At 44.0% G+C, this 23,948-nt stretch overlaps 1 protein-coding gene across 1 annotated transcript in view; it reads right to left on the reverse strand.

Moving 5' to 3' along the window:
* Positions 1–17,578: 17,578 nt before the first annotated feature.
* NHLRC2 (NHL repeat containing 2) overlaps positions 17,579–23,948 on the reverse strand; it is a 47,679-nt gene continuing 41,309 nt past the window's right edge. Inside the window, exons 9-11 of the mRNA XM_080913291.1 lie at positions 22,957–23,163; positions 21,847–22,066; positions 17,579–19,763 (exon numbers count right to left, since the gene is read on the reverse strand). Of these exons, the coding sequence (XP_080769417.1) occupies positions 19,507–19,763; positions 21,847–22,066; positions 22,957–23,163 (684 nt within the window). The 3' untranslated portion in view covers positions 17,579–19,506. The remainder of the gene's footprint in view (positions 19,764–21,846; positions 22,067–22,956; positions 23,164–23,948) is intronic.

Here is a 23,948-nt window from a genome sequence, read left to right on the forward strand (position 1 = left end):
GCAACAGCAGCAACAGCAATAACAACAACAACAATAATAACAACAACAATAACAGCAACAACAGCAGCAACAGCAGCAGCAACAACAATAACAACAGTAACAACAACAGCAACAACAATACCAACAGCAACAGCAGCAGCAACAACAACAATAACAACAGCAACAGCAACAACAGCAGCAGTAGCAACAGCAACAACAGCAGCAGCAACAACAACAACAACAGCAACAGCAACAACAACAATAACAACAGCAACAGCAACAACAGCAGCAGTAGCAACAGCAACAACAACAGCAGCAACAACAACAATAACAACAGCAACAGCAACAACAGCAGCAGCAGCAATAGCAACAACAGCAGCAGCAACAACAAAAAAAGTAGGTCATTTATTCAGACCATAAAAGTCTCTATGGCTTGTGGGTATCTTTTTCCCTAAGGTGTGATGCTTCTGATTTGAACCCCATTTCTTCTTGAGTTGTTGGTGCCACTGACAAGCCTTCAGGGCTGTAGTTTCCCACTTGGGAGTTAATAAAAACTTCAGATGGCAGCGTGGGACCCATCTAGGAACACCTGTCTTGCAAAGAGGCTCAAGGGAAGCTAGGATTTCCTTTTAAGTATTCACATCCATGGGAAAGGCCCCTCACTTGACCTCCAGAGGGACATAGAAGGCCAGCCACCAGCTTGCATATCTTTGGTATGTGTCATTCAGTGGGTCTGCCCCATCAAGCTGATGGATGCTGAGGTTAAGGGGATTTGGGGGGAGCACTTGATGAAGCAACAACACTTTCGGAAGCTTCTCATAATTCCCTAATGGCTAACAAAAGTTAGTGTTCACTAGAACAGCAGACCATCTTTCAGGAGACGTCTGTGCATATTTAGTTCCAGATGGCCAACTATCCCTCAGAGGCAGGACATGCTGCCGCGACTCCGTGATCTGAGTTTGTCCTATACCAGAGCATGCATTCACTCCACACCAACGCTATGTCCAGTCTGCTCCAGACAGAACGACTGAGCGCTGCTCTCTGTGTGTTGTTAGACACTGAAGCTGCCCGTTTGCAGTTAAAAGATGGGTCAGCCACTGAGCAGTCAGTCTGGTCGGTTGCTTGCTTGTTAAGGTCCAGGTAATACTTTCAAGTATGCAGAACATGAGCGTGGTAGCAAACAAGGAGAATCCGCACAGAGAATGCAGTTGCCCCAAAGTTCGCTCCTCGAAGCCGTCTTCCTCCTGTCTTCTCACTGGCACCCCCAGCATCCACACAAGGACCCCAAGTTTTCTGCAGCGATGTCCTTGCTTCCTGCAAAGTGGGTGATCCTCTCCTTTGAGTCTTTCTCAGCCTTGCTCTCTGCACAAAGGGCAGAGTTTAAGGAAAGGAGGCTTTGCTTGTTCATCATTTCTCTTAAGCGAAGGCCAAGGTGGTGTTCACAGTGGCGTTCTGCTATTGTGGCGAAGGGTAACGGAAGTGTTGGTATAGAAAACACTGAGTTTAGGCTTCAGTGACTCAAGGGCCAGAGCTGCCCCATGGAGCACCTGCCTGGAGCACCTGCCTGGCTCCTCCTCCGGGACATGGGCAGAGAAAGGCTTGATCCTCTGGGTCATAAGTCATGATCCTTACGAATCCTTTAATATAGCGTCCGCCTGACCTTCCCAGTCTCTGTATATTGCTTTTGCATTTGGGGAATTTTTTTTTCCTATACATAGTCTGTCTCTCACATGTAGCCTTGGAGGGTGAAGGAAGTGTTTCTCCCAACTGACTTTTCTTTTATAACATTAACCTCAAACTCTCTCTCTCTCTCTCTCTCTCTCTCTCTCTCTCTCTCTCTCTCTCTCTCTCTCTCTCTGAGCAAGTTGTTGTTTCAAACAGTCTCATTCTGTAGTCCTCAACCTCCCCAAGGCTGGGACAGATCACAGGCACGCCACACCCAGTCCTCCCTTTCATAAACCAGAACACCCCACTTGTATTAGTTTGTCATACAACTATGACAAATGGCCATGACAGAGTGATTCAGAGCAACACATATTTATTCTTAGTTATGGGGCACACAAGTCCAAATGGTCCCGAGGGAACCAACATTGAGATGTCAGGAGTCACAAGCCTGGCACAGGCTTCCTGGTCTTTCCAGCTTCCCATCCCATGGCTTGAGGTCTCTTCCGGCATCAGCCCCATACCATCCTCTGCTTCTGTGGTTACAATTCTCTCAAGAAACTGTGATATCTAGGATCATCTCCCCCACTCAAGGTTTTAAAGCAAATACTGTCATTACAAATGGCAATATATTAGCAGGTCCCAGGACACCAGGCCATTGTTCTGCTTCCCACAGAATTCCAGCTCCCTGGGGACCAGATGGAGCAGGAAAGGGCAATAACTATTCAGGGGGTAACTAGATGAACCGGGTGTCCAGAGCATCATCAGGACTTGGAGCAAGACTCATTTTTCACGTCTTTCTTGAAAACCTGTAGTTCATTGTGCTTCTTCTCAAAATATAAACTGTGTCACTGTGCCTGGTATGTGTGTAACTAGGTACAAACCCTGATTCCAAAACTCCCATATTGCTTCTCGTGGTTCAGGTGTCTGAGCCTTTGAGGAAGTAGTCGGTGCTTCCCCGGAGACAGAGAAACGCCAAGAGTGCTTTTAACCACAAGTAAACTGAATGTGCGCAGGGCAACAGAGTGTACTCAGGCCCAGCCTGTATTTACCGTTGTCTGTGTCTCCTCCTCGCTCCACAGTAAATAAAATCAGGAATTTCCCGGAGAGGATACCATTGTTGGATTTCCTTCCGTAAAACAAATGGCAGCTGAGGCCAACAAAACAAGAGCTGTAAAGATGTCCCCAGCCTTCAGGACAATAAACTCCATTAAGGGAAATATTTGTCTTTGAGGGCCTAAGGCTGGATGAGAATCCTAAAAGGTCTGGGAAGCAGCGGGTTGAGTGTTCTTGGCCTTTCTCCACCTTGTGTTTCCATACATGAACACGGGCCTTTAGGCTATTTAAGAAAATTCAACATGCTTTCAAAATGAAAAAAGATGCTCAGCAAACTGATTAGGTATAGAAGAAGGTATTTGTTCTTCCTGGGTGAGGGTTAGACTGTGACCGCATTTGACAATGCCGGAGGTCAGAGAAAGTCACTGCCCAGCAGAGTGCAATTTAACATCATTGTTGCAATATTTAGACAATTACTAATTTTATGAGTTTCATTTGACGCCTCTTCCTACCTTCTTCCTGATTCTTCCCACCAACTCTGCCCCTCTCATCTTAATCCTTAATCTGGTTGTTTTAATCTTTAATCCTAAGGGATTAATAAATTAAGCTCATTTGCTGGACAGGCTTGGATAGCATTGGAAATTTGCCAGAAAATAAAGAAAAATAAACAAATTTGTTAGGTCCATAAACATCTGAAAACTATCCTTTGCTTTTTTAAAAATAAAATTTTACTTCACATTGAATTTAAATGTTTTTATTATTTTGTATATTTAAGGCATACATCTTGGCTTCTTTTTCCATTGCTATGATAAAATACCCTGACAAAAGCAGTGTAGGGAAGAAAGTTTTTTATACTAATTCAGCATCACAAGAGAGTGGCCCACTGTTGTTGAGAACTCACCTAGAAGAAACATGACATGTGGCTTGTCACACCACATCCAGAGTCAAGCATCAGAGACACACAGTTAATGCAGACTGGTGCTCAGCTAGCTGTCTCTACTCACACAGTTCAGAAGCCCCTGGCTAGGGAATGGTGCCTCCCACAGTGGATTCCCTGACTTCCCACCTTAGTTAACGTAATAAACCCTACAGATATTCCCACAGGCTGACATGATCTAGACAATCCCTCAGGAAGACCTTCCCCCACCACGCTGGGTAGATTCTACACTGTGCCAACTTGACAATTCACCATCACAGCATTAAGATCTATTTGATATACACAGACTCTGTGAAGTAATCACCACAGCCAAGCTAATTAACACGATCGCTATTTTTTTTTTTTTTTTTTTTTTTTTTTGGTGGTCAGAACACTTAGAATCTATTTTCTTGCTAATTTCAAGTGGATCGTGTAGTAATACATTATTTATTCGATTTCCAGAACCAACTCACTTATCATTAGTAGGATTTTGCAACCCTGGGCAACTCTTCATCACTTCCTCTCTTTCTAGAACGTGGGACCTACCATTCTGTGTATGTGTCAGTGTGTTGACGGTGACTCTTCCTCTTCTTGGGACTAAAAATCAAATCCAGGGCTTTGCATGCTAGCAAGCTTGACTGGCTATTTCAGCAGCCACATAAATAAGACCACGCAGCCTTTGTCTTTCCTGCATCTGTTTGCCAGCATTTCCTTCTTTTGAAAGTCAAACGCTATTTTCTCATACAAACACATCACATTTTAAATGCATGCATTTGCCAATGTAGATTTAGGTAATTAAAAAAAAATTCCAACATCTTTTCAAGATAAAAACACTCAACAAATCTGGTATAGAAGGAATGGATCCCAATATGACTAATGACTTGTATGATATTTACAACTAACATTTTATTCAATAACGAAAGACAATTTTTTTTTCTAAAAGCAATTCCTTTTGGCACAGTTTGGAGAATCCCACCCTGAGCAAGTAGCCATTAAAAAGAAATTAAAAGCATCCACATTGGAAAGAAGTAAACATTTCTCTGCAGATGGTAGAAAACACCAAGATAAAACACCAAAAATGTTAAAATTAATATGTGGATTCAGCAGGCTTCAGTTAAAAAGGTAGTGTTTGGGCTGGAGGGATGGCTCAGTGGTTAAGAGCACTGGCTGCTCTTCCAGAGGTCCTGAGTTCAATTCCCAGCAACCACATGGTGGCTCACAACCATCTGTAATGGGATCTGACGCCTCTTCTGGTGTGTCTGAAGACAGCGACAGTGTACTCATATACATTAAATAAGTGATATTATAAAAAAGGTAGTCTTCCCTGCTCTTCGACCCACAGTCCAATGTGCAGACTGCATTCCAGCTCGCTGCTTCAGGAGACTGAGGGTTTTATTCCCAAGTCTCCATGGAAGGAAAACCTCTATTTCCTGTCTGGTCCTCAGATACCTGTTGTGAGGACTAGCTCATTGGCAAGTGTGGCCAGGGGGTGGGCACTGTCTTCTGTCCAGCCCTTACTGGTGAAATGGAGGTCTACTTTAGAAAGATCACACTTGAAAAATGGGGTCCAGTTCTCAAGGAAAGTGTTTCATGCCAGGAGAGGTGAAGGAATAACTAAACTGTGGTGCATCTAGAAGATCCAGGTAGTAGGATGAGCCAAAGCCATGAGAAAACTTGGAGGGAGCTTGAATGGTCCCTATGCTCAGGAAAGCCAAGTCAAAAGGGCTCTCGTCTGTGTAATTTTGTTTAGCATTTTGGAAGAAGCAAAACAAGTAAACAAACAAAATCCTGGACACAGTGTAAAGATCTGTGGTCAGTCACAGGGATTAGCGGGGACAGAAGGGGTGACAGCGCATAGCACAGAGGACTTTAGGGCAGTGAAATTCTGTGTAACCATAACAGAGGACAGAATACTACTGAACAAGTGGACCCTAAACTGTGAACCTGAGTGAGGGTCACATGGGTTAACTACAATCCATGAAGCATGATCCTGGGGGTGGGGGTGCATGGTGGGTGAGAAGCATGTGGGAATGCTGCCAATTTTACTCTATGTAAAGTGGACAGATGGGATGGGATGAAAAGACTGATGGTTTGGTCCTCTTGGGGAACTAGTTCTTTCCTTGGAACAGGGAGTTCGAATCTCATCTTCCTCCTGATGTGGAACGTCCAATACAGCCAGCCAGCCAAGTCATGGAAGGGGGGTTTGGGTCATGGCTGCAAGTTACAGACACTCAGGGATAAACAACTAGTATGTTTTCTTGGATCAGCTCAGGATCTGTCTGCTGTGCTCCCGTTAAGTGGTTGTATAAAACTAACTTCCAACAGCTGTGGTTATTCTCCAGGAAGGACTCAGAGCCCTCGTGCCTGAGGTCCACCTGCTTCACTTCCAACATCACTGATCTTTTCTACAAAGGGTTCTGTTTACATCTTGGATTCACAACGTCAGGCAGCTGTTAGCAGGTCAGGAAGGGATAGAAAGATGGCTCAGTGGGCATGCACATGGGGAATTCCTATCAGAGGCGCCAAAATGGTCAACCTTAAGTACATGCTCACAAAGATGCAGCATGCATGTTCATTGAACAAACTCTTGGAACACTTCTGATACAGGGTAAGTACATGGATTAGAGCAAAGAAATCGTCTCCTGGCGGCTTTGTTAAACAGTTAGTTGTACTTCCCAGAAGTTTCAGGAATAGCCGGTTAAAAGCAGAATAGACCCTTATCTTTCTAGGGCAAACCTCACAGTATCAAGATCTTAGTTCCTATAGCCACACCCACCGGAGTAGAAGCTTTCGGAGACAATCGCCAATTTCCTTAAATAACTTCAGAAATGCATGTTCACATCCAACCCTAACCTACAGCAAAAGCATCAAAGGGTGTCAGAAAACTGGTAATTCTGAGATTCAAGAAAACCGAAGAAGGCTCTTGGCCATGGGGATATCGCTCAGCTCTTCCTCAGGGTTAGACAGAAACAGCTTCTGCTGCTGCGCTGTATTTCTTCAGGGCTGATGTGGGCGCATCACTGTCACTTGAAGACGGGAGGACCCAGCAACCAGCCCTCCAGCAATGCTTGGCATTCCAAGGTCCTCTTGGCTTCCTGAACATGGCTAAGTCATTGTGTTTCTATTTCCGGGATGGGGAGATAAACTACACTCTAAATATTTATTCTTCTTATCTTGTGTGTTCTAATAAGGGATTTGGTTGAGACGGTTCAGATGAAATGTTAAATATAGAACAATTTCAATTCATGCAGAGAGAAATTATTCAATGGGTGCTTCCTTTCAAATTCAGATCCCAAACACTACAGAAATGGGTGCTTCTCACGTGTTGGCTGGGCTACAGAGCTCAGCCTTCCTCAGAGACCCTCTCTGCTTTGGCAGCACAGGAGATTCTTCTGTAAGGGGAGTAACCACACACACACACACACACACACACACACACACACACACACAAACACACATACACACACAAATACACACACACACACACACACACACACACTGTACAGAAATGTGATCTGCTTGCTTCTCTTGAGACTGAAGTTAAAGTAACTCACAATTCTTTTAAAATAGTTTTTTGCCCTTTGATTAGATGTTGGCTACTTACTAAGCTGACTCCCTTGGACTTACTAATTTTGGACAGAAGCACAAACAGGAAACTAGGAACTGCAAATGCCCAAATACATACACACCTATGTGTATATTCAAATTATGCATACCTACATACATACAATTATACACATGTAAGGTTAATCTCACACCATGCATGAAATCTGTGTGTTCATCACAACAGAGATGGAAACATGCTTTAAGAGTCATGGAGATGCCTTCAAAATAAAACCCTAAACCCTACAGGAGCAAAAGTGGACCCTGATGTCCTTTGTCCGCCTCCCTTCTGTGGTGCTGGGATTGACCTGCACACACGTCAGTGCTGAGCTCCCGCTGAAGTCCTCACAGTGCTGTGATGGACAGTGAAGTGACTCTCCCTGGTGCCACTTTTCTCCCGTTTTTGTTTTCAAACTGCTTTGAAAACGGACACGAAGCAACCCCTTCCTTTGTTCTAAGGGGCATCTTCTCTCTAGGAAAGTAATTAGCTGGCCTCGGCGTGCTACCGGCGGCCACGCTGTTTCTCATAGGCAGATTTCAGAGGCGCCTGGAAAACCGTCGCCTGTTACTGAGTCTGGCTAACTCTTCCCCTTAACCACTGACCAGGCAAGCAACTGGTGTGCAACAGGAAACTGGTGTGCAACAGGACAGAGGACTAGACGCTCCCTGTGCCTTGGTAAAAACACCCAAAGCATAATAAAGAAATTGTTAAGATTGAGGTCACAAATTTATTAAATAACATCAGCATATTTTGGAAGTCACATACTTAAAAAAATTTTCATTGCTGCAAAATTTTAAACTTCCCTGGCTAAAGTTTTTGGTACATAAAGATATTTCAAATATTTTACGGATTATTTATAAACAAAATAAAAGGAGAAGAGCACCTTACTTCTTATGGTCCTTCTGGCTGAAGTGTCTTACTGAGTGATATATATTCGTGTATATTATACGTGATAAAAATGGAATTACCCAGAGGTTGGGATTACACAAAATTACCTCTATTAACAAAACTTCTCTTTGTTAACAAAATATACTAAAAATAATTCTGAGACTTATTAAAATTCTAAGAGTATTACTTAAAAAAAAAAAAAAAAAAAAAAAAAAAAAAAAAAAAAAAAAAAAGCCACCTTGGCTTGGAAGATGGCTCAGTACTTACTGTGTAAGCCTGAAGTCTGGAGTTCTGATACAGCACTCACAGGAATGCCAAGTGGGTGTCATGGCCCGCCTGTAATTCCAGCGCCTGGGAGACAGAGAAGGCTTGCCCAGAGCAAGCTGCTTAGCTATACAATGCCAAGTGCTACCTAGTGAGGCTCTCTGCTTGTAACGTGGAGTGTAACTAAGGAAGACAGCCTGTGTCAACCTGACCTACACACATACACCCCCACAGGTGCACACGGAAGCCCCAGTCACGTGTACACATGAACCCCCGTACCATGAGGACATGCACCTACACATCTATACCACCTCACACGTGCAAGCATGCATGCACTCACATGTGCATACCACGCACACACAGACATAATAAAAACGTATCTTATGAAGTCTTGAGGCATAAATAACCAACTACTCTTTCTGATCAAACTGAACCATCTTATCCTTCTATGTCCTGAAGCTTTCTGCTTCAACGCTTCAGACCGTGAGGTTGGCTGGGTTCACTTCCCTCCTAATGCGGTAAACCTTGGACAAACTAGAGCCGAGACATTTCCTGTGAGAAAAGTCAGTGTTTTAAGCACTTCTCTTGTCTAATCCACAGTAGAGCCAGCTGTTCCGATGGGACTCTGGTTGTTGGAGACAGAGACCAGCTCTGGGCCGTCCTTTTGTAACCTGGCCGTGGCATTTCCTTTCAGGTTTTTTGCGTGCCTCCATTACCAGGCTGCTCTTTCCTGCAACTAGCACTTGCTCGTGTTTCTCTCACTGTTCCTCCATTATTTCTTGATTTCTGTAGGAGCCGGGCAGACTGTGTGACCACGGGAAACAGCACCTCCCACCTCACCCTGTGCTGAAAGCCACACACACACTCAGGGCCTGAAGACCAGTTTCTCTGTGCACACTCAGTACTTTGCTGTGCCCGAATACCTATCTGCTTTGCTTTGCTTTGGACAGTTCTGATACACACAATTTCAGCTTCTCTAGTATGAATGACGGAGTCTCTAAAGCACAGTCCAAATTTCCCTCACAAACTTCACTCCTCCTTCGTCCACCAACCACTCTGTAACGTGTGGTTTCGCTCCTAGACAAGAGTGTAGCTGTGTCACTGGTTTTCTAGTGACAGTGTCCCATGAAGCTAACAAAAGAGGTGAGTCTGAAGAGAGAGGTGCTCACCCAGCATCAAACACACTGCAGAGAAATACTGTGGTAATGGAAGGTCAGAGACCAGTGGTAGGTAGTCCCCGTCGATTGTGGATTCTTTGTAGTTCAGGTTGCCTGGACACTCGTGCACTACCTAGACCGGGTTTCACCTGTACTCAAAAGTACGTTCAAAACATCCTGACATGGGGTTCCTTCCTGCCTTAGATCATTTATGTATGTTCCTAGATCTCTCTCTCTCTCTCTCTCTCTCTCACACACACACACACACACACACACAGAGCCTTACATTTTCCAATATGCCTTAAACAGCTCAATAGCAGGACAACTCTCCTCCCACCGACAGCCCAAGTTCTTACGATGCTTCATCTGGGTTGCTCTTAGATCCAACCTGACTCTTCTAGCCTCTCTATCCCATGACCGCTCTCCCTCTCTTCTTCCCCGTGACCACTAGCTCAAGAAACCTAAACCCTGCCTATGTCTCTAAGTTATTAGCTGCTAGCCTCTTTATTTACTCATCAGAATTAACTGGGGGGAGGTTCGCAGAAGCTAAGTAGACTCCAGATCTTGGAGGCCACCACTTAACATTACAATAAACAGTAAAAGACAAAAACCTCAACAACTGTTTAGCCGAGGCTGGTCTTAATCGTGTGGTTCTTGCGCCTTGGTTTCCCACCATCACAGAATTCTGGTGTACGCTATGACTTCTGGCTTGCGCAATTTTAAAGCCTTGCATAACTTCGAAGCAAAGTCTATTTATGACTGTGTATATGTGCATGCATGTTTAATTTTAAAAAGTAAATATGGATACTTCTATGTATTCCAGACATGTTGTTTGAGTGATGTGAGGCACGCATCTGTAGTGACTGCATTAACCGTAACTGTTTCAGTCTTACCAATGGACAAGCCATTGCTTACTTAATTTCTCACTACTGATCAATATTTAGGCCATCGATACTTGTTTTTTGTTTCTGTTTTTTATGTGTTAACGTGTTTTTGTGTATGTACACATACACTCTACTGAATCAATTTCTACAAATGATGGAACTACCGTATCACTGTGGCCAAGATGGCTTAATGAGCTCCAGGTCAGACCTAGAGACCTGTCTCAAAAAGGAAAGAACCAAGTTTTGTCCGTAATCTACATGACATGGAGATGACATCTGAGTGTTGACAGGACAGGGCTGGAGACCTTGAGAACCTACCGCATCTCATGTTCTTGCCTAGTGCGTGCTGTAATTGGTGGGGCGTCTGGATACACAATCCTGGCACTTGTGTGGGATGGACTGTGTTTAAACGCAGCTGCGCGCCTGGCATCCCGGGGCACCAGGCTAAAGTAATGAGCCTTTTTGTTATGAATCGGTTCCTAAGCAGCCCAGTGGATGTGCACATCTCAATTCCAGAGGGAGCATCACTTCATTTCTGCAGAGCCCTAGGGGTGGCATGCTTATGTCTCCTGGTAACATTTCAACTGGCATATCTTTTAAGTTTCACATTTTATACGATATTAATTCTATTTCTCATGTTTTGAGTTTTCACTTCTTTGATGTGGTGCTTGGAATGAGAATGTTCCCCATAGGCCCAGATGCCTGAACGATTGGTCTCCAGCTGGTGGTGCCGTTTGAACAGGTTGTACCACTTTTGGGAGGTGGGAGCTTGCTGGAGGAAGTATATCACTGCCAGAGGACTTTGAGTGCTGAGAGTCTCACCTCACTTCCTGTTTGCTCTTCTGCTTTGTATCTGCAAATGCGTGTGTGAGCTCTCAGCCCTGGCTACCATGCAGCCCCCTAGCCTCGATGGACTTACTCCCTTGGAACCATAACCCCAAACAGACTCTTCCTTCTATTAGCTGCCTTGGTCAAACTGTTTTTCCAACGCAGCAGAAAGTGGCTAGTACTTGGCTTTCCCTCCATGTTTGCCTCTGTTATACAGATGTTTGCAGTTTGTATACGTTTGGTTTGATGCAGCAATCTTTCCAGCTATCGCTTTGGGTCTAGGTGATTTTCAGGAATGCCATTCTCCATGCTAACACTCTTCTCCATCTTCTGCCCTTTGGGGAGTTTCTTTAAATCATTAATTCCCTTCACATTAATTCTTGAAACCTCAAATCCCACTCCCGGTGACACACTTTCTTCAACAAGTCTGTACATCCTAACCCTTCTCAAGTAGTGGCACTCCCTGATGACGAACCATTCAAATATGGTTAGCCTACGGGGCCCATTGTTACTTAAACCACCACACACCAAGTTTCACAGCATCTTTTTGTGATTACATTCCTTTTTCCCAGTTCAGTGAATAAAAACCTGCAATTAAAGATGAATGACTCGATGGTTCACTATCTGCTCACAGTGGCTGGAGAGATGGCTCAGTGGTTAAGAACACTTGTTTTTCCACAGGACAGGGGTTTGGTTCACAGAAACTACAGGTAACACTCAACTGCCTTGAAATGCAGTTCCAGGGGATCAGGAACCCTCTGCTGGCCTTCTGTAGGTACTGGGAGCATAATATACATGCTTATAGGCATATAAGCTTATAGACGTAGGCACAACACTTGTGCACACAAGAATGAATATATCCCTAACCTTTAGGTTTTTTTATTTAATATTGTCTTTTCTATACTCTCCAAGGTTCAAGGAAATCACATCTTAAGGTTTCTTCTTTTTTCCGAATATGCATAGAGACAAACATCTGTGCCTGTGGGTAGTGCACAGAGATGGACATCTGATGTGGTGGTTTAAGTAACAATGGCCCCCATAGGCTAACCATATTTGAATGGTTCGTCATCAGGGAGTGCCACTACTTGAGAAGGATTAGGATGTACAGACTTGTTGAAGAAAGTGTGTCACCGGGAGTAGGATTTGAGGTTTCAAATAGCCAAGCCAGGCTCAGCCTCTCTTCCTGCTGCCTGTAAATTTAGATGTAGATCTCTCAGCTCCTTCTCCAGCACCAAGTTGGCATGGATGCTGCCATGCTTCCTGCCATGATGCTAGTGGACTAACCCTCTGAAACTGTAAGCCAGCCCCAGGTAAATGTTTGCGAGAGTTGCTATGGTCACGGCGTCTCTTGACAGCAGTAGAGCACTAAGATTATCAGGTGTCTTCCTTAACTGCTCTCCACCTTACTTAACAAGCCAGGTTCTCTCCCTGAACCTAGAGCACTCCAACTCAGTTACTCTAGTTGGCTGCTTGCCCAGTAGATCCCCGTTCTCCTCAGGGATTGGGGAGGTCACCATATTAAGAGTAGAAAAAAAATTTCTGGGGCTGGAGAGATGGCTCAGTGGATAAGAGCACTGACTGCTCTTCTAGGGGTCCTGAGTTCAATTCTCAGCAACCACATGGTGACTCACAACCATCTATAAGCGGGTCTGATGCCCTCTTCTGGTGTGTCTTAAGATAGCTACAGTGAACTCATACACATTAACTAACTAAATAAATAAATAAACTTAATTTTTTTTTCCTACCTCTGACTCCTAGACTTGGGTGAAGACCTAACATTCCAGGTGGGTTGGTTCAGGCACTCTAGGGGACAAGCTACAAGAAGGTGGCTCACTTGAAGCCATGCTAGAGATGGAAGTAATCATTAGGTCTTTAATGAGATGCTACACTTTTTCCTTCCCAGAATCACTGCCCCTAGTGCAGCAGCTTATGAGCCACAACTTGCATAGGTCAAAAGCCTGCACCTGTGTGCTGATTTAAATTACCCTGGAAAGGTTAACTTTTCCTTTTCCTCTCCGCTTTAGGGATGCTTTCCTAACACTTTCCCCCAACATCATGGGTTTCCTTGCTTTCTCTAAAGCTGCCCTCCCCTCCATGTGCCTGCCTTCCATACGAGCATCCTCTGTCCCCCTCTTCACCCTCCAGGCAGCCGTGAAGGTTCCCAGCCTGCCTGCCCTGAGGCTTCCCTTTAAACTCTTCATAAAACCGTCCTTATGCTTCCGTTTGAATCCAATCTGAAATTCCAGGACTAATGAGACCAAGAGCCCCAAGAGAGGCTCCTAATTTCCTGTCCTCCACATGGGCTCAGTTGTTCCATGGTACAGAGACCCAAACTCCATGCTTTATGCACTAAGCCATTTCTCTAGCCCCAGCTCACAGGTTTCAAGTGGTGAAATTAGTGATATACGGGAAACACAGAGCATATTCAGGACAGAGACACAACTTTGGAGAAAAAAATATTTAATCTATTTCATGAAAAAAGTACAAAGCTTTGGAAGAGCTTCAAGTTTGCAAGTGCAGTAGAAACGTATTTGCACTTCCCCGACCCCGGCTTCACGCTCCTCTTGTGCTGGTGAAGCCGTCAAGGTCTCAATCCACCCAATAATGCACTTGAAAAAGCCATTCAAGAGTTTGGTCTAGAAATGAGTGTAAAATACATTGCATAAAAATATATTAATCCATCTACAAACACTTTAAAATGCATAGCAAGTAAATTCTTTCTGGACTAAGCCATGTCTAGAAATACCAGTATCTGAACTTGTATTCTAGATTTTCACTGCATTGTTTAGGCACGACATCATCATGGCAGACCACCTCTAGGCTCGCAAATTAAATGACATAATTTACCCACACAAGATGGGAAGAGTCTCTAACGTGACCATCTATGAAGGAGTGAACAGCAGATGAAGGTTTTGATTCTGTAACAGGTGAGGTAACGGCAGTGATAGCGTTTCCTACAGAAGGACCTAAAGCTATGCTCTCAGCCTGTATTCAAGGAAGCCTTATTCAAGGAGAAGCTACCAAGTCACACAGGATCCTGTTCCCTGCTGAAGAAAACTAAGAAATGACTAAGAATTTTAGGAAAATAATCATTGCAACATGTCCCTGTTTGTGGTCCCTAGCAAAGGCTCTCCAGGAGCTAGAGTTCTTGCTGAAGGTGGAGATCATGGGGCTGTCAGGGATCTGGCTTAGGTTTTGCAGGTAACTTGCAAAGATGACATCACAGGCAGGCACCGACAATAAATTCCAACTCAGTGCAAACAAGACGACCTTATGTTTCTGGTGGAAGTAAAATTATAGATGCCCTGTCTTTAAATGGCTATGTTAGGGACTTCTGCAATCTCACCCCATTAGTGTAACCTATTGATTGTTTCATTTTATTATATCAACATATTTTCTCATGAAACTAGGTACTGAATAATAAAACCTCTTCCTAAACTGTCCATATCTCAGGGTGGACCTTCACCTCCCATTGTTTTATTCATATGGAAAGCTGAGACCAAGCAGCCTATGAGCGCGACGGTTGCAGCTTCAGATTTCACTTTAAAACAGCAATTTTGCTCATGTCCACTCCTAAGCCAGACCAGACACAGTGGTTGGTTCAGTGTTCATTTCTAACCCGCAGGTGGAAGTGGACTGGAAAGTACTTCCGGGTCAGGCTGTCGAGAGCAGTGTCCACAGGCACACAGGGTGACGTGCAGGGGACACAGCAGACAATGAGTAACTACACCTTGCTTGTGCATATTCCACAAGCATCTCGGGTTTTAGCTTTTCAACTCTAACCCCTGACAATGATTAAACCAAAGCACCACGCTATGGCCAAAGCTATCCCAGGAAAGCCTGTAGGCAGGGCTGTGTCCCAATATGGCTCAACCTGTGTGCTCATAGTAGCCACCCGAGAGCTGAGGCACCAGTCTACACAAGTCAGCACAAGGAGACAAGGTTGATTAGCCACAGAATGCCACATGGCTTGATTACCAAGCCTCTAACTTTTATGACCATTCTGTCTACTACCCTATTACAAAGAAACTGGAAAAAGCAAACTTTATTAGGCCAGGGTAAAACAGTGACTTGGGTGAGTGCTAATTCTTCACATAAACTTTAAAACACAGGTGGAAAAAGCAATCCTGGTGATTGGCACTGATGTCTGCCTTAAGGTAAGTGACTGCTGTCGCTCTGTCAGGATCAAATGGCATTTCTGAGCCAGGCTCTGCGCTCCTCACTGAACCACTGCGCTGCTTCACCACCGCACCGAGTGACAAGAGACACGCTGCTCTGGGATGCTCCTAAACCCACCACGCAGAGGTGTGGCATGTTCTCACACTGCCACGCTGATTTTGGGAACAACTTGTGAGTCACTAGAGTGCCTGCACACCAGACCATTAAGGCTGCAGAAAGGCAGAATTCTTCCACACCTCACTTTGGTTCACAAGACACATTGTGTCAGATATGGGTAGACTTCCCAAGGCCAGCACCAGCCATGTTCTCTATTATGGGCCGTTGGGACAGTCCTGTTGAGCTAACTGGGATGTTTAAATGTATTCTTGCCAAGTCACTGAAATTTAGGGCACAGAAAAATCCTCTGGGAACCAACGATTATATTTACCATTCCAAGGCCCAGATGATAAGGATCTGTGAGAAGTCACATAAGTTAAATGGTTTGGATGAATTTAAATGAACTTCGCAAACAATCATTCTCAGGGTTTCTGGAACCCTCTGGATTGGTAAGTCACTACATAAAGGTATGAAATACATAAACTAGAAAGTCTAAGAGACAACAGAGCAGGCAGTGGGGCAGACAACTGTCCAGGGTTAGGCACTTCCTCAGCCCAGGCTTTTGATTGCTGAGGTAACTGCTCAAATCCTGGCTTCAAGGAGGAGGGACCGTCCTCCATCCTAAGGCTGCTGTGAAGATTGCCTGTGGTCAGCAAGCACAAAGTACGTGGGAAAGTACCAGCAGGTGGCAAGAGTTCAATAAATGTAAGTATCTTTCTGCCCTGGTTTCGAAGGTCTGCGGTCGGTTCCCAGTTTTCTGCAGAAGAGCCTCAGTCAAGCTCTGCTCACTGGCCACACTCGTCATCAAGAACACCCAGCACCCGTATACGAGGTCCTGTTCCAGGTGCCAGACACTACCCCAGGAGATTCCTGACCTCCAGACAGGAACCAACATGCCAATGCAGCTTCCTTCTCTAGAACATACACACCTACCTAGTCTGTAATATTGGTCTCAAGTACTTTGAAGATTGCAGAGAGCACCACCCCAGTGTATGCAGGTTATAATCTGAAAATTCTTGTACAAGTTGTTAAGAGTGTGGTGTGTCTCCAGCTATGTCTGGATTCTCTATGAAAAAAAACACTTATTCATTAAAGTTCCAGAAGGACTTTTTAAATACTTCAATACAATAGAGAGGTACTTCTGTATAAACAATATTGTTTATAAAATGGTAATACATTCTACCATAAAGTGTTCTTTTTCTTCTTGAGTCCAGATTCTACCAGGACTACTAACACGTCAATGTCAAATGATGGAGAAACATTTTGCTTTAGAAACTGGAGTTGTAAAAAAAGTCAAGCCCACGTCTGTGGCCATAAATTGTTGTCATTATTAGTAACTAAACTGATAAGTAGCAGTCCATAAATTACTCTGTGCTAAATGCCGTGTGAGCATTTCACTGAAGCCTGGCAGCAAGCCCAGGCTTGGTACAGCAGCCCTGCTCTACAGGGCAAGACTCAGCCAGAGCCTGTATTCCTGCCACTACACCGTGCTAAACAATAAAACACCATAGTTATCCCTGTCCTCAACAACTCCAACCTTAAAGGACACTGGCAAATGAAAGGACTCTAAGGCAGACCCATCTTTGCTAAAGAAGTGGCTTTAGGAAAGTTATTAGTCAGTGCTTCTAACTCACACTGCCTACTGTCTCTGAGAGTACATTACTCTCTAAAGTACTCACCACTGAGAACACAGAGGTAGAACTCAGTGAGACAGCATGAGCTTGCTCATTTAGAGCTTCAGTGGCACGATCCCTGCACGTGGCGTATGTCACAGCTCACTACAAAGCTTAGCTTTCCATGGTTTAATTATTTTCCCCTGAGGATTGACCCCAGGGCTTCTGCACATGCCAAAGAAAATCTTTTAAATGAGTTAACAACTCAAACCTTTGGAGATCGGTCTTAAACATGCCAAAGGCAACAGCTAAGCTGAAGACTTCAATACATAGATAAAAAGTCAATTCTGTATATGTGGAAAAACTATAGTTATGCATTTTCATCCCCCCCCCCCAATTTCCAATACTGAAAAAAAAAAAGGCCCCAAAACATAACTTATCTTAGTGGTATGAGCCCCAAGGCAGACAGGTCACAGAACAACTAAAAAGCTCTCAGAGAACACAGAAGCGGTAAAACCAAACTCTGCAGCGTTTGTGTCACTCCGGACTCTAGGAACACGTGTGCTCTGCTCGCTGTGGAGGCAGGGCGGGGTGTGCAGCCACCGTGCATCCTCGTAACAGTCACCCACTGAAGACTCAAGGAAGACCCGACCCAGGCAGAGGGAAAAATAACTTCCACACCATTAACATACAGTTAAACTGTATATACCCTGTTTTAGAGAGTGAAACTATTTATGTCCTCAAACAGGAAATGACTGAACCAAAATATTCTCATCCTATCTAACTGGAAATGAGGGATACAACAAATCAAACATGGCTGGAATACTCTAAGGTGCCCTCACCACAGACTGTCAGCTACAGACTATAGTTGCAGAACCTCTGCTTTGGTTGGTTCTAGAAGCAAACAAGATCCCTTCCCTTTTACCTTCACACTGCTCCTGAGAAATGGCTTTTGCAAGTTACTTAAAGTCATTATGTTTTTACTTCAGATTTTTTTTAAGCTAACTGAACAATAAAACAAGCAAATGTTACCTAAGAAAATCTACTTCAAAAATCAACCAAAACATAGGAGACTCTGCTTAAATGATTACATCTCAAATCTAGTCCTTCTGTAGAAGGAAGGAGGCAGTGTTGACAGATATTTATTGAATTTATAGGCGAGTTTCAAATAATGCTTCTGAAATCTTGTAATCTTAGTAAAAGATATGTTAACTCAGTTTTAGAAAAGCAAGGCTTTTAAACAGTGCTGATGATAATCTATGATAATTAAAGTAACAAGGAGAACGAAACTTTTCTAACACCCCTTCAGTGCTGTTTCTTATAGGGTTAAAGAAAACAAACAGCAAAACAGTGCCAGTAAATCACTGTGTGTGTCAGCCCTAAGATTTTAGACGGAAGTACAGTAGTGTAACTATACCCATCAATTAAATTAAATATTATACTTTAAAAATAGCAAATTGAAGGTTTACATGTGATTTTTTTCAAAATTATCAGAATTAATGATCATAATTTAAATTCTAAGTATGAGAACCAAACAGTAACAAAAAATCTCAAACCCAACAATTCTGTTACTCAACTCTTAAAACTGAAATGTAAATTTCTAAAATAACATAATCCTCATTTACATCAAGCTCAACCATTATAATAAGTTACATACACAGCCACATAGCATAGTCTCCAAAAGTCAGCATGCCTCTGGGGATCTAGGCATTGCCTGATAGAAATATGCTCATTAAGTCAAGGGTAGGTCTGCATGCCCTTAGAAATTCTATATATTTTTCTTTTTTTATATAAAGTTATAAGGCATTAATAATGGAGTGTTAAAACAAATAATTTATAATAAAATAGATTAAAACTCTCTTTTTAAAAAATCTCAAGTGAGAAAAGCCATAGGAGATAAGTAAGTACTCATATGCTCTCTAAGCTTCTCCCAAATGAATACTCTGTGTTCTGGCTTTGAGCAGACCTTAGACACTCGATGGCAGGTGTCCTGATACAAAGGTGCAAGCTCAGGCCCATCTAAAGTTACTGGGAATTTACACATGAAATGGCTAACTGCCACTGGTAAAGGCAGAAGAGGCTATTGAAAATGTCTGGCATGATTAGTTTTGACTCCAAATGTAATATTCTCTAATACAGCGTGGCCTGTTGCCACGTGTCAAGTACCAACAGAGCTCACAGGGCCATGGTTAGATGATGCAATGACTTGGCTGGCATACAGCTGAAATGAAGACGTTTGTTTACAGCTAACATATTAATAAGGAGACATCTTTATTGTGGTGTCAGTTATTACAACTGAGCAATGGGTTTCTAGAATGCTTTTCCTAAAGGCGGATGGCGGGATGGACAGGGCCTGTGGTGAGGGCTGCTGGCCAGCTTTCTAGAATGCGTATGTGAGCTCTACAGGAGCTACACAGGCGGGCTGGGTACTGCTTATCTGCAAAGGCTGCCTGAACACAACTCCCTTCATCATACATGCACTGCTGTCTGCGCTGCAGTAATAAAGAAACACGACGACAGAGACCACAGCCTCCAGGGACAAGCACTCGGTAGGAATCTGCAGGGAAATTGCCGATTGATTGGAAATACTCTCTATGTCTCCAGATGGGATCTGTTCTTGAAGAAGCCATTCATTGCCTAGAAAACGGGAGAGAATATTATTAAGACTATAAAAAAAATTACAAGAAGCTGGGGCATGGTGATGGACAAGTGTGAGACAGAATTTTCAGATCCCTAGAACTCAGATAAATGCTGTGTATGTGACACCATCTGTAATCCCAGAGCACAGGAGTTGGGACAGGGCAGCAGCCCCACAACTGTCAAAGTATTCGGAGCAGTGAGCTCAGGGATAGTGAGACATCATTTCTCCATAGTTTAGGTGGAACGAGATCAAAGAAGACACATGGCATTAACCACATGCATGCTCAAACATTTGCATGTACATGTATACACACATGTGTGCTCACACATGTGGACATGCTCTCATGCATAATACACACACATATATTTGAACAAACAACAAGTCGGAAACTAGAACCTTCTAAGGAAAGAGCCTCTGCATCAGCGCGCGTGTGGTGTGAGCTTGAGCGCGCAGCTCCTGCTCTGACAGGGACTGAATGAAGCTGAGCACACACTGTGGCTCTAGAGCGTCCCAGGCCCAGCACAAAGGAAGGTCTACAGCTGAACAAATACGCTCAGGTCCCGAGACAGTGGACCAGGTCTCACCAAGGGAAATGACCCTCAGGGATATGGTCTCAGAACTACAAAATGAACTTCGGAGATACAAATATACACACAACTCTGCAGTGATTTCTAAATCTAGGCAAAACAACAACAAACTGCTATTCACCAATATATGTTTGCTATAGACATATGTCACATGTATGACTTAGGAAGTGGTTCTTTAAAACAGTCACAAACTCTAACCACTTGAACTATTTCTAAAAAAAGAAAAAAACCATTATCCCCACAGAGAGGCCTTGTGCCCCTAAGTGTAGATAAGAGCACTCTCACACTTTTAGAATCTTTGAATTACTATGACTCCTGCCTAAAAGTTCATTTGCCCTGTATAGTAAAAACAGAACCAATGTTTTGCAGACAGTGAACATCTAAGTATCTGACCCTTCACCTTAACCTCTCCTCACTTTCAGGGCAATGACTCAGCACTCAATCTGGATGTTAAGAATGCAATGTTAAAAAGGCTCTCAATATCTTATTTTACAAAAACATATCGTTCTGCAACTATAGAGAGAGAAATCAAATATATGGCCTTTAACTAAGGGGCTGCTTTCATCTGTATAGACACAAGCAGAATAGCTGAGCTCTTTCTAGGACCTCCTGGAGCCCAGGAAGAGGTTTGGGGTGCCCGGGTTGGCACAGGCTCAGGGAGTGTCTTCAGAGCCAGTTCAAACTCTAACCAGCAGTCCACCTTGGTCTGGACGGTGCCCTGACAGTTGCAGACCAGCAGCTTCTGTCCTGAGAATGTATGAAGGTAAGTAGGCCTGAGGCCAGGATTGGGGTAATGTACAAAAAACAGAAGTGTGTGAAAGGGTGTGGGAGAGGGACTGAGGAAATGGAGGAGAGTGACAGCGTGGGAAAGAGCGTGGGGACAAGGACAGAGGAAGCTCATCGGAGACACCGAGTGCTGCTTTCAGAGTCTGGACCCTGGCACTTCACTTTCCATGTGCTTCCTTCCCACTGTGGTGAGCAGTTCTCACGTCTAACAGCACTGACAGCAGCAAGCAGGACTCTGACCCTCACTGTCCACGAGAGGACTGATACACACGGGCCGGGAAGGAAGGGTTACAGAAAACGACAGGAAGTAAGGAAGCTCCACTATTTCTCATCAGACCTTTAATTTTTTTATTTGTTTAATTTTGGGTTTTTTTTGGCAGGCTTTTCACTCTGTAACCCAGATGGCCTGGAAATCACTATGTAGCTCAGGCTAGCCTCAAGCTTGTAGTCCTTCTAGCTCAGTCTCCTGAGTGCTGGGATCACAGATGAGGCTTTAACTTTCAGTGGCTCTTTTTGGAGAGGATGGCATGAGGTACACATGCAGGCGAGCCCATTCCTGCTGCCAGAGCTCTCACAGGCCACAGCCTCAGAGCGGAAGGACACCAATCAAAGTGCTTAGAGCTAGATTCACCAGCTTTCACACCATTTCCCTCAAACCTTGCCCAGACATACAGAAAATACATAGTGAGCCAAGCAGTGCTCGTACCTTCAGCTTCCAGGAACCAGCAGCTGGGAGCGCCCTCTGTCAGCTTTGCTCCTGAGGGGAGCTCTAGCTTGAGCTTGAGCTGCAGGGCCTGGCCCGGACGCACCGCCACAGGGGGGAGGCCAATGTGCACCGCAGACTTCGGCACTTTGGGCACGGTCTTCTGCTTCTCTCTAGGGACGGAGCCATCTACCACAACACTGTCAGACTTGAAGACAGGGAGCTAGAAGACCAGAAGACATGTTATTGAAGCGATCAAAAGCGAGGGAGCTGAGCCTTAGATCTGAAGTTTTCTATCAGTGAAATCAGCTGCCCTTTAGTCTAAATACTATTTCCCCAAGTACAGACAAGCAGCCTGCCTCGGCAGTCAGACATCCAAGGATGCAGGATTCATCTAACTGTCCCATGGCTTATAAACAGCAGGAAATTAAAGCAACTCTATGAATTTAAGGACAATAGTTAAATCTATGCAATAGTTGACAGTTTTTGATGTTATTCTGTGGATTTATTTTAAAATAATTACCTTGCAAACACTATGTAGAAAAAAAAAGCCACCCCCCCCCCCGTTTCCTCCCCCCCACTACCAGGTACGTAGATACATTAAAAGGCAGTGGGCAACAGAATTTCTCTTTGAAAATTGTTTTAACTTGACCATTTTCCCCAGTCCATCTTATTTTCAGAGTTTGGGGAGCGGGGACTTCTGAAGACAATTTGGTACTGGATTCACTACAGGAAACAAGATAGTAGGCAACGATCTAAGGATCACCAAATAAAACAACCAGTCTACACGGCACACAAATAGTGTGTCTCATGACTTCTACACATTTAAAAACAGACCCAAGGTATCTGTTTTTATTAAAGGTTCATCCAATTCTCTCAAATTCTAGCATTTTCCTCAAATGCTCCAAACAGATGGAACTTATATTTTAAGACTAACAGGAGATCCTCAAAGCAAGCCCTTCTGGTCTAGTTATCCCAGAACACCACAGGGGTACCCACTTCCGACTGTCTTTCTCCATGTGCCAAGCACACACCAGACAGACAAAACAGGGCTGCATCAAGGCACAGCATCTAAAACCCGCATCCTCCAGGCTGTGCTTTAAGATGACTTACCACAGACACTGTTCTTGCTTCTAAATCCATCACTTTAATCTGGTGATTATTAGTGTCTGCCACGTATAGCAGCCGGCCTCTCTCACCGACACACAAGCCCCCAGGCTCATTAAAGGCTGACTCCGCAAAACTGGAGCTGCCATCACTTGCGTCTCCAGTCCCCGCTAACGTTGTACAGCCTTTTGTTTTTGGATCCACAACTTTAATCTAAGGAAAAAAGAACAAAATTCCCCCTGCAGTCATTCCTGGTTTTGGCAGTGCCAGTGAAACCAGGACTCCCAACCACTGTTAGTACTCTCAATAAGTAAGTCTCAAAACAGAAGCGAGCTCCAGATTTCCCTAAAAATGCCAGTATTCAATTCCTTTACATCACTGGAGAGAGATTTTATCAGAAATTTTATTCAGACTATAAAATCTTAGTTATACTGTGTTTTGTTGTAAAACCCAAAGGTTTTTGTTTGTTTGTTTCTGGAACTAAAAACAGCTGTTTTCCTCGTTGTGGAACACACTAAGGACTTTCTTTTGTTAAATGTAAGGCCTGCTGGTTATGTCTCAAGCACATTAAGTTCATGTTTGCTCATCACAGTACTCAGGACTCTACAGTAAGAACGGAACAGCCAGACTGACATGGCGATGGTGCTGACGACGGACTTATCTGCTTGTTGTCACTACAACTGCGACAGCTCAAACTAATTCTTCATCTGCGAGTCCCAGTTGGCTTTTAACTCTCAACCTGACACAATCTGGAGTTAATAGAAAAGAGAGTCTTAACTGAGAAACTGCCCAGACCAGACTGCCAGTGGGCATGTCTGTGAGGGACTGTCTTGTTAGTTATGTGGGGAGGCTTGCGCCACTATGGGCAGCACCAATCCCTAGCCAGATGGTCCTATGAGCAAGCCAGCAAGCTGGCCCGACTCCCTCAATGGAGGACTTCCACTTGAACTGTAGGACAAGTAGATCCTTCCCTCCTAAGCTGCTTTGCTCAGTGTTAC

Source organism: Micromys minutus (assembly GCF_963924665.1).
Source record: "Micromys minutus genome assembly, chromosome: 2".
NCBI classification, from domain to species: Eukaryota; Metazoa; Chordata; class Mammalia; order Rodentia; family Muridae; genus Micromys; species Micromys minutus.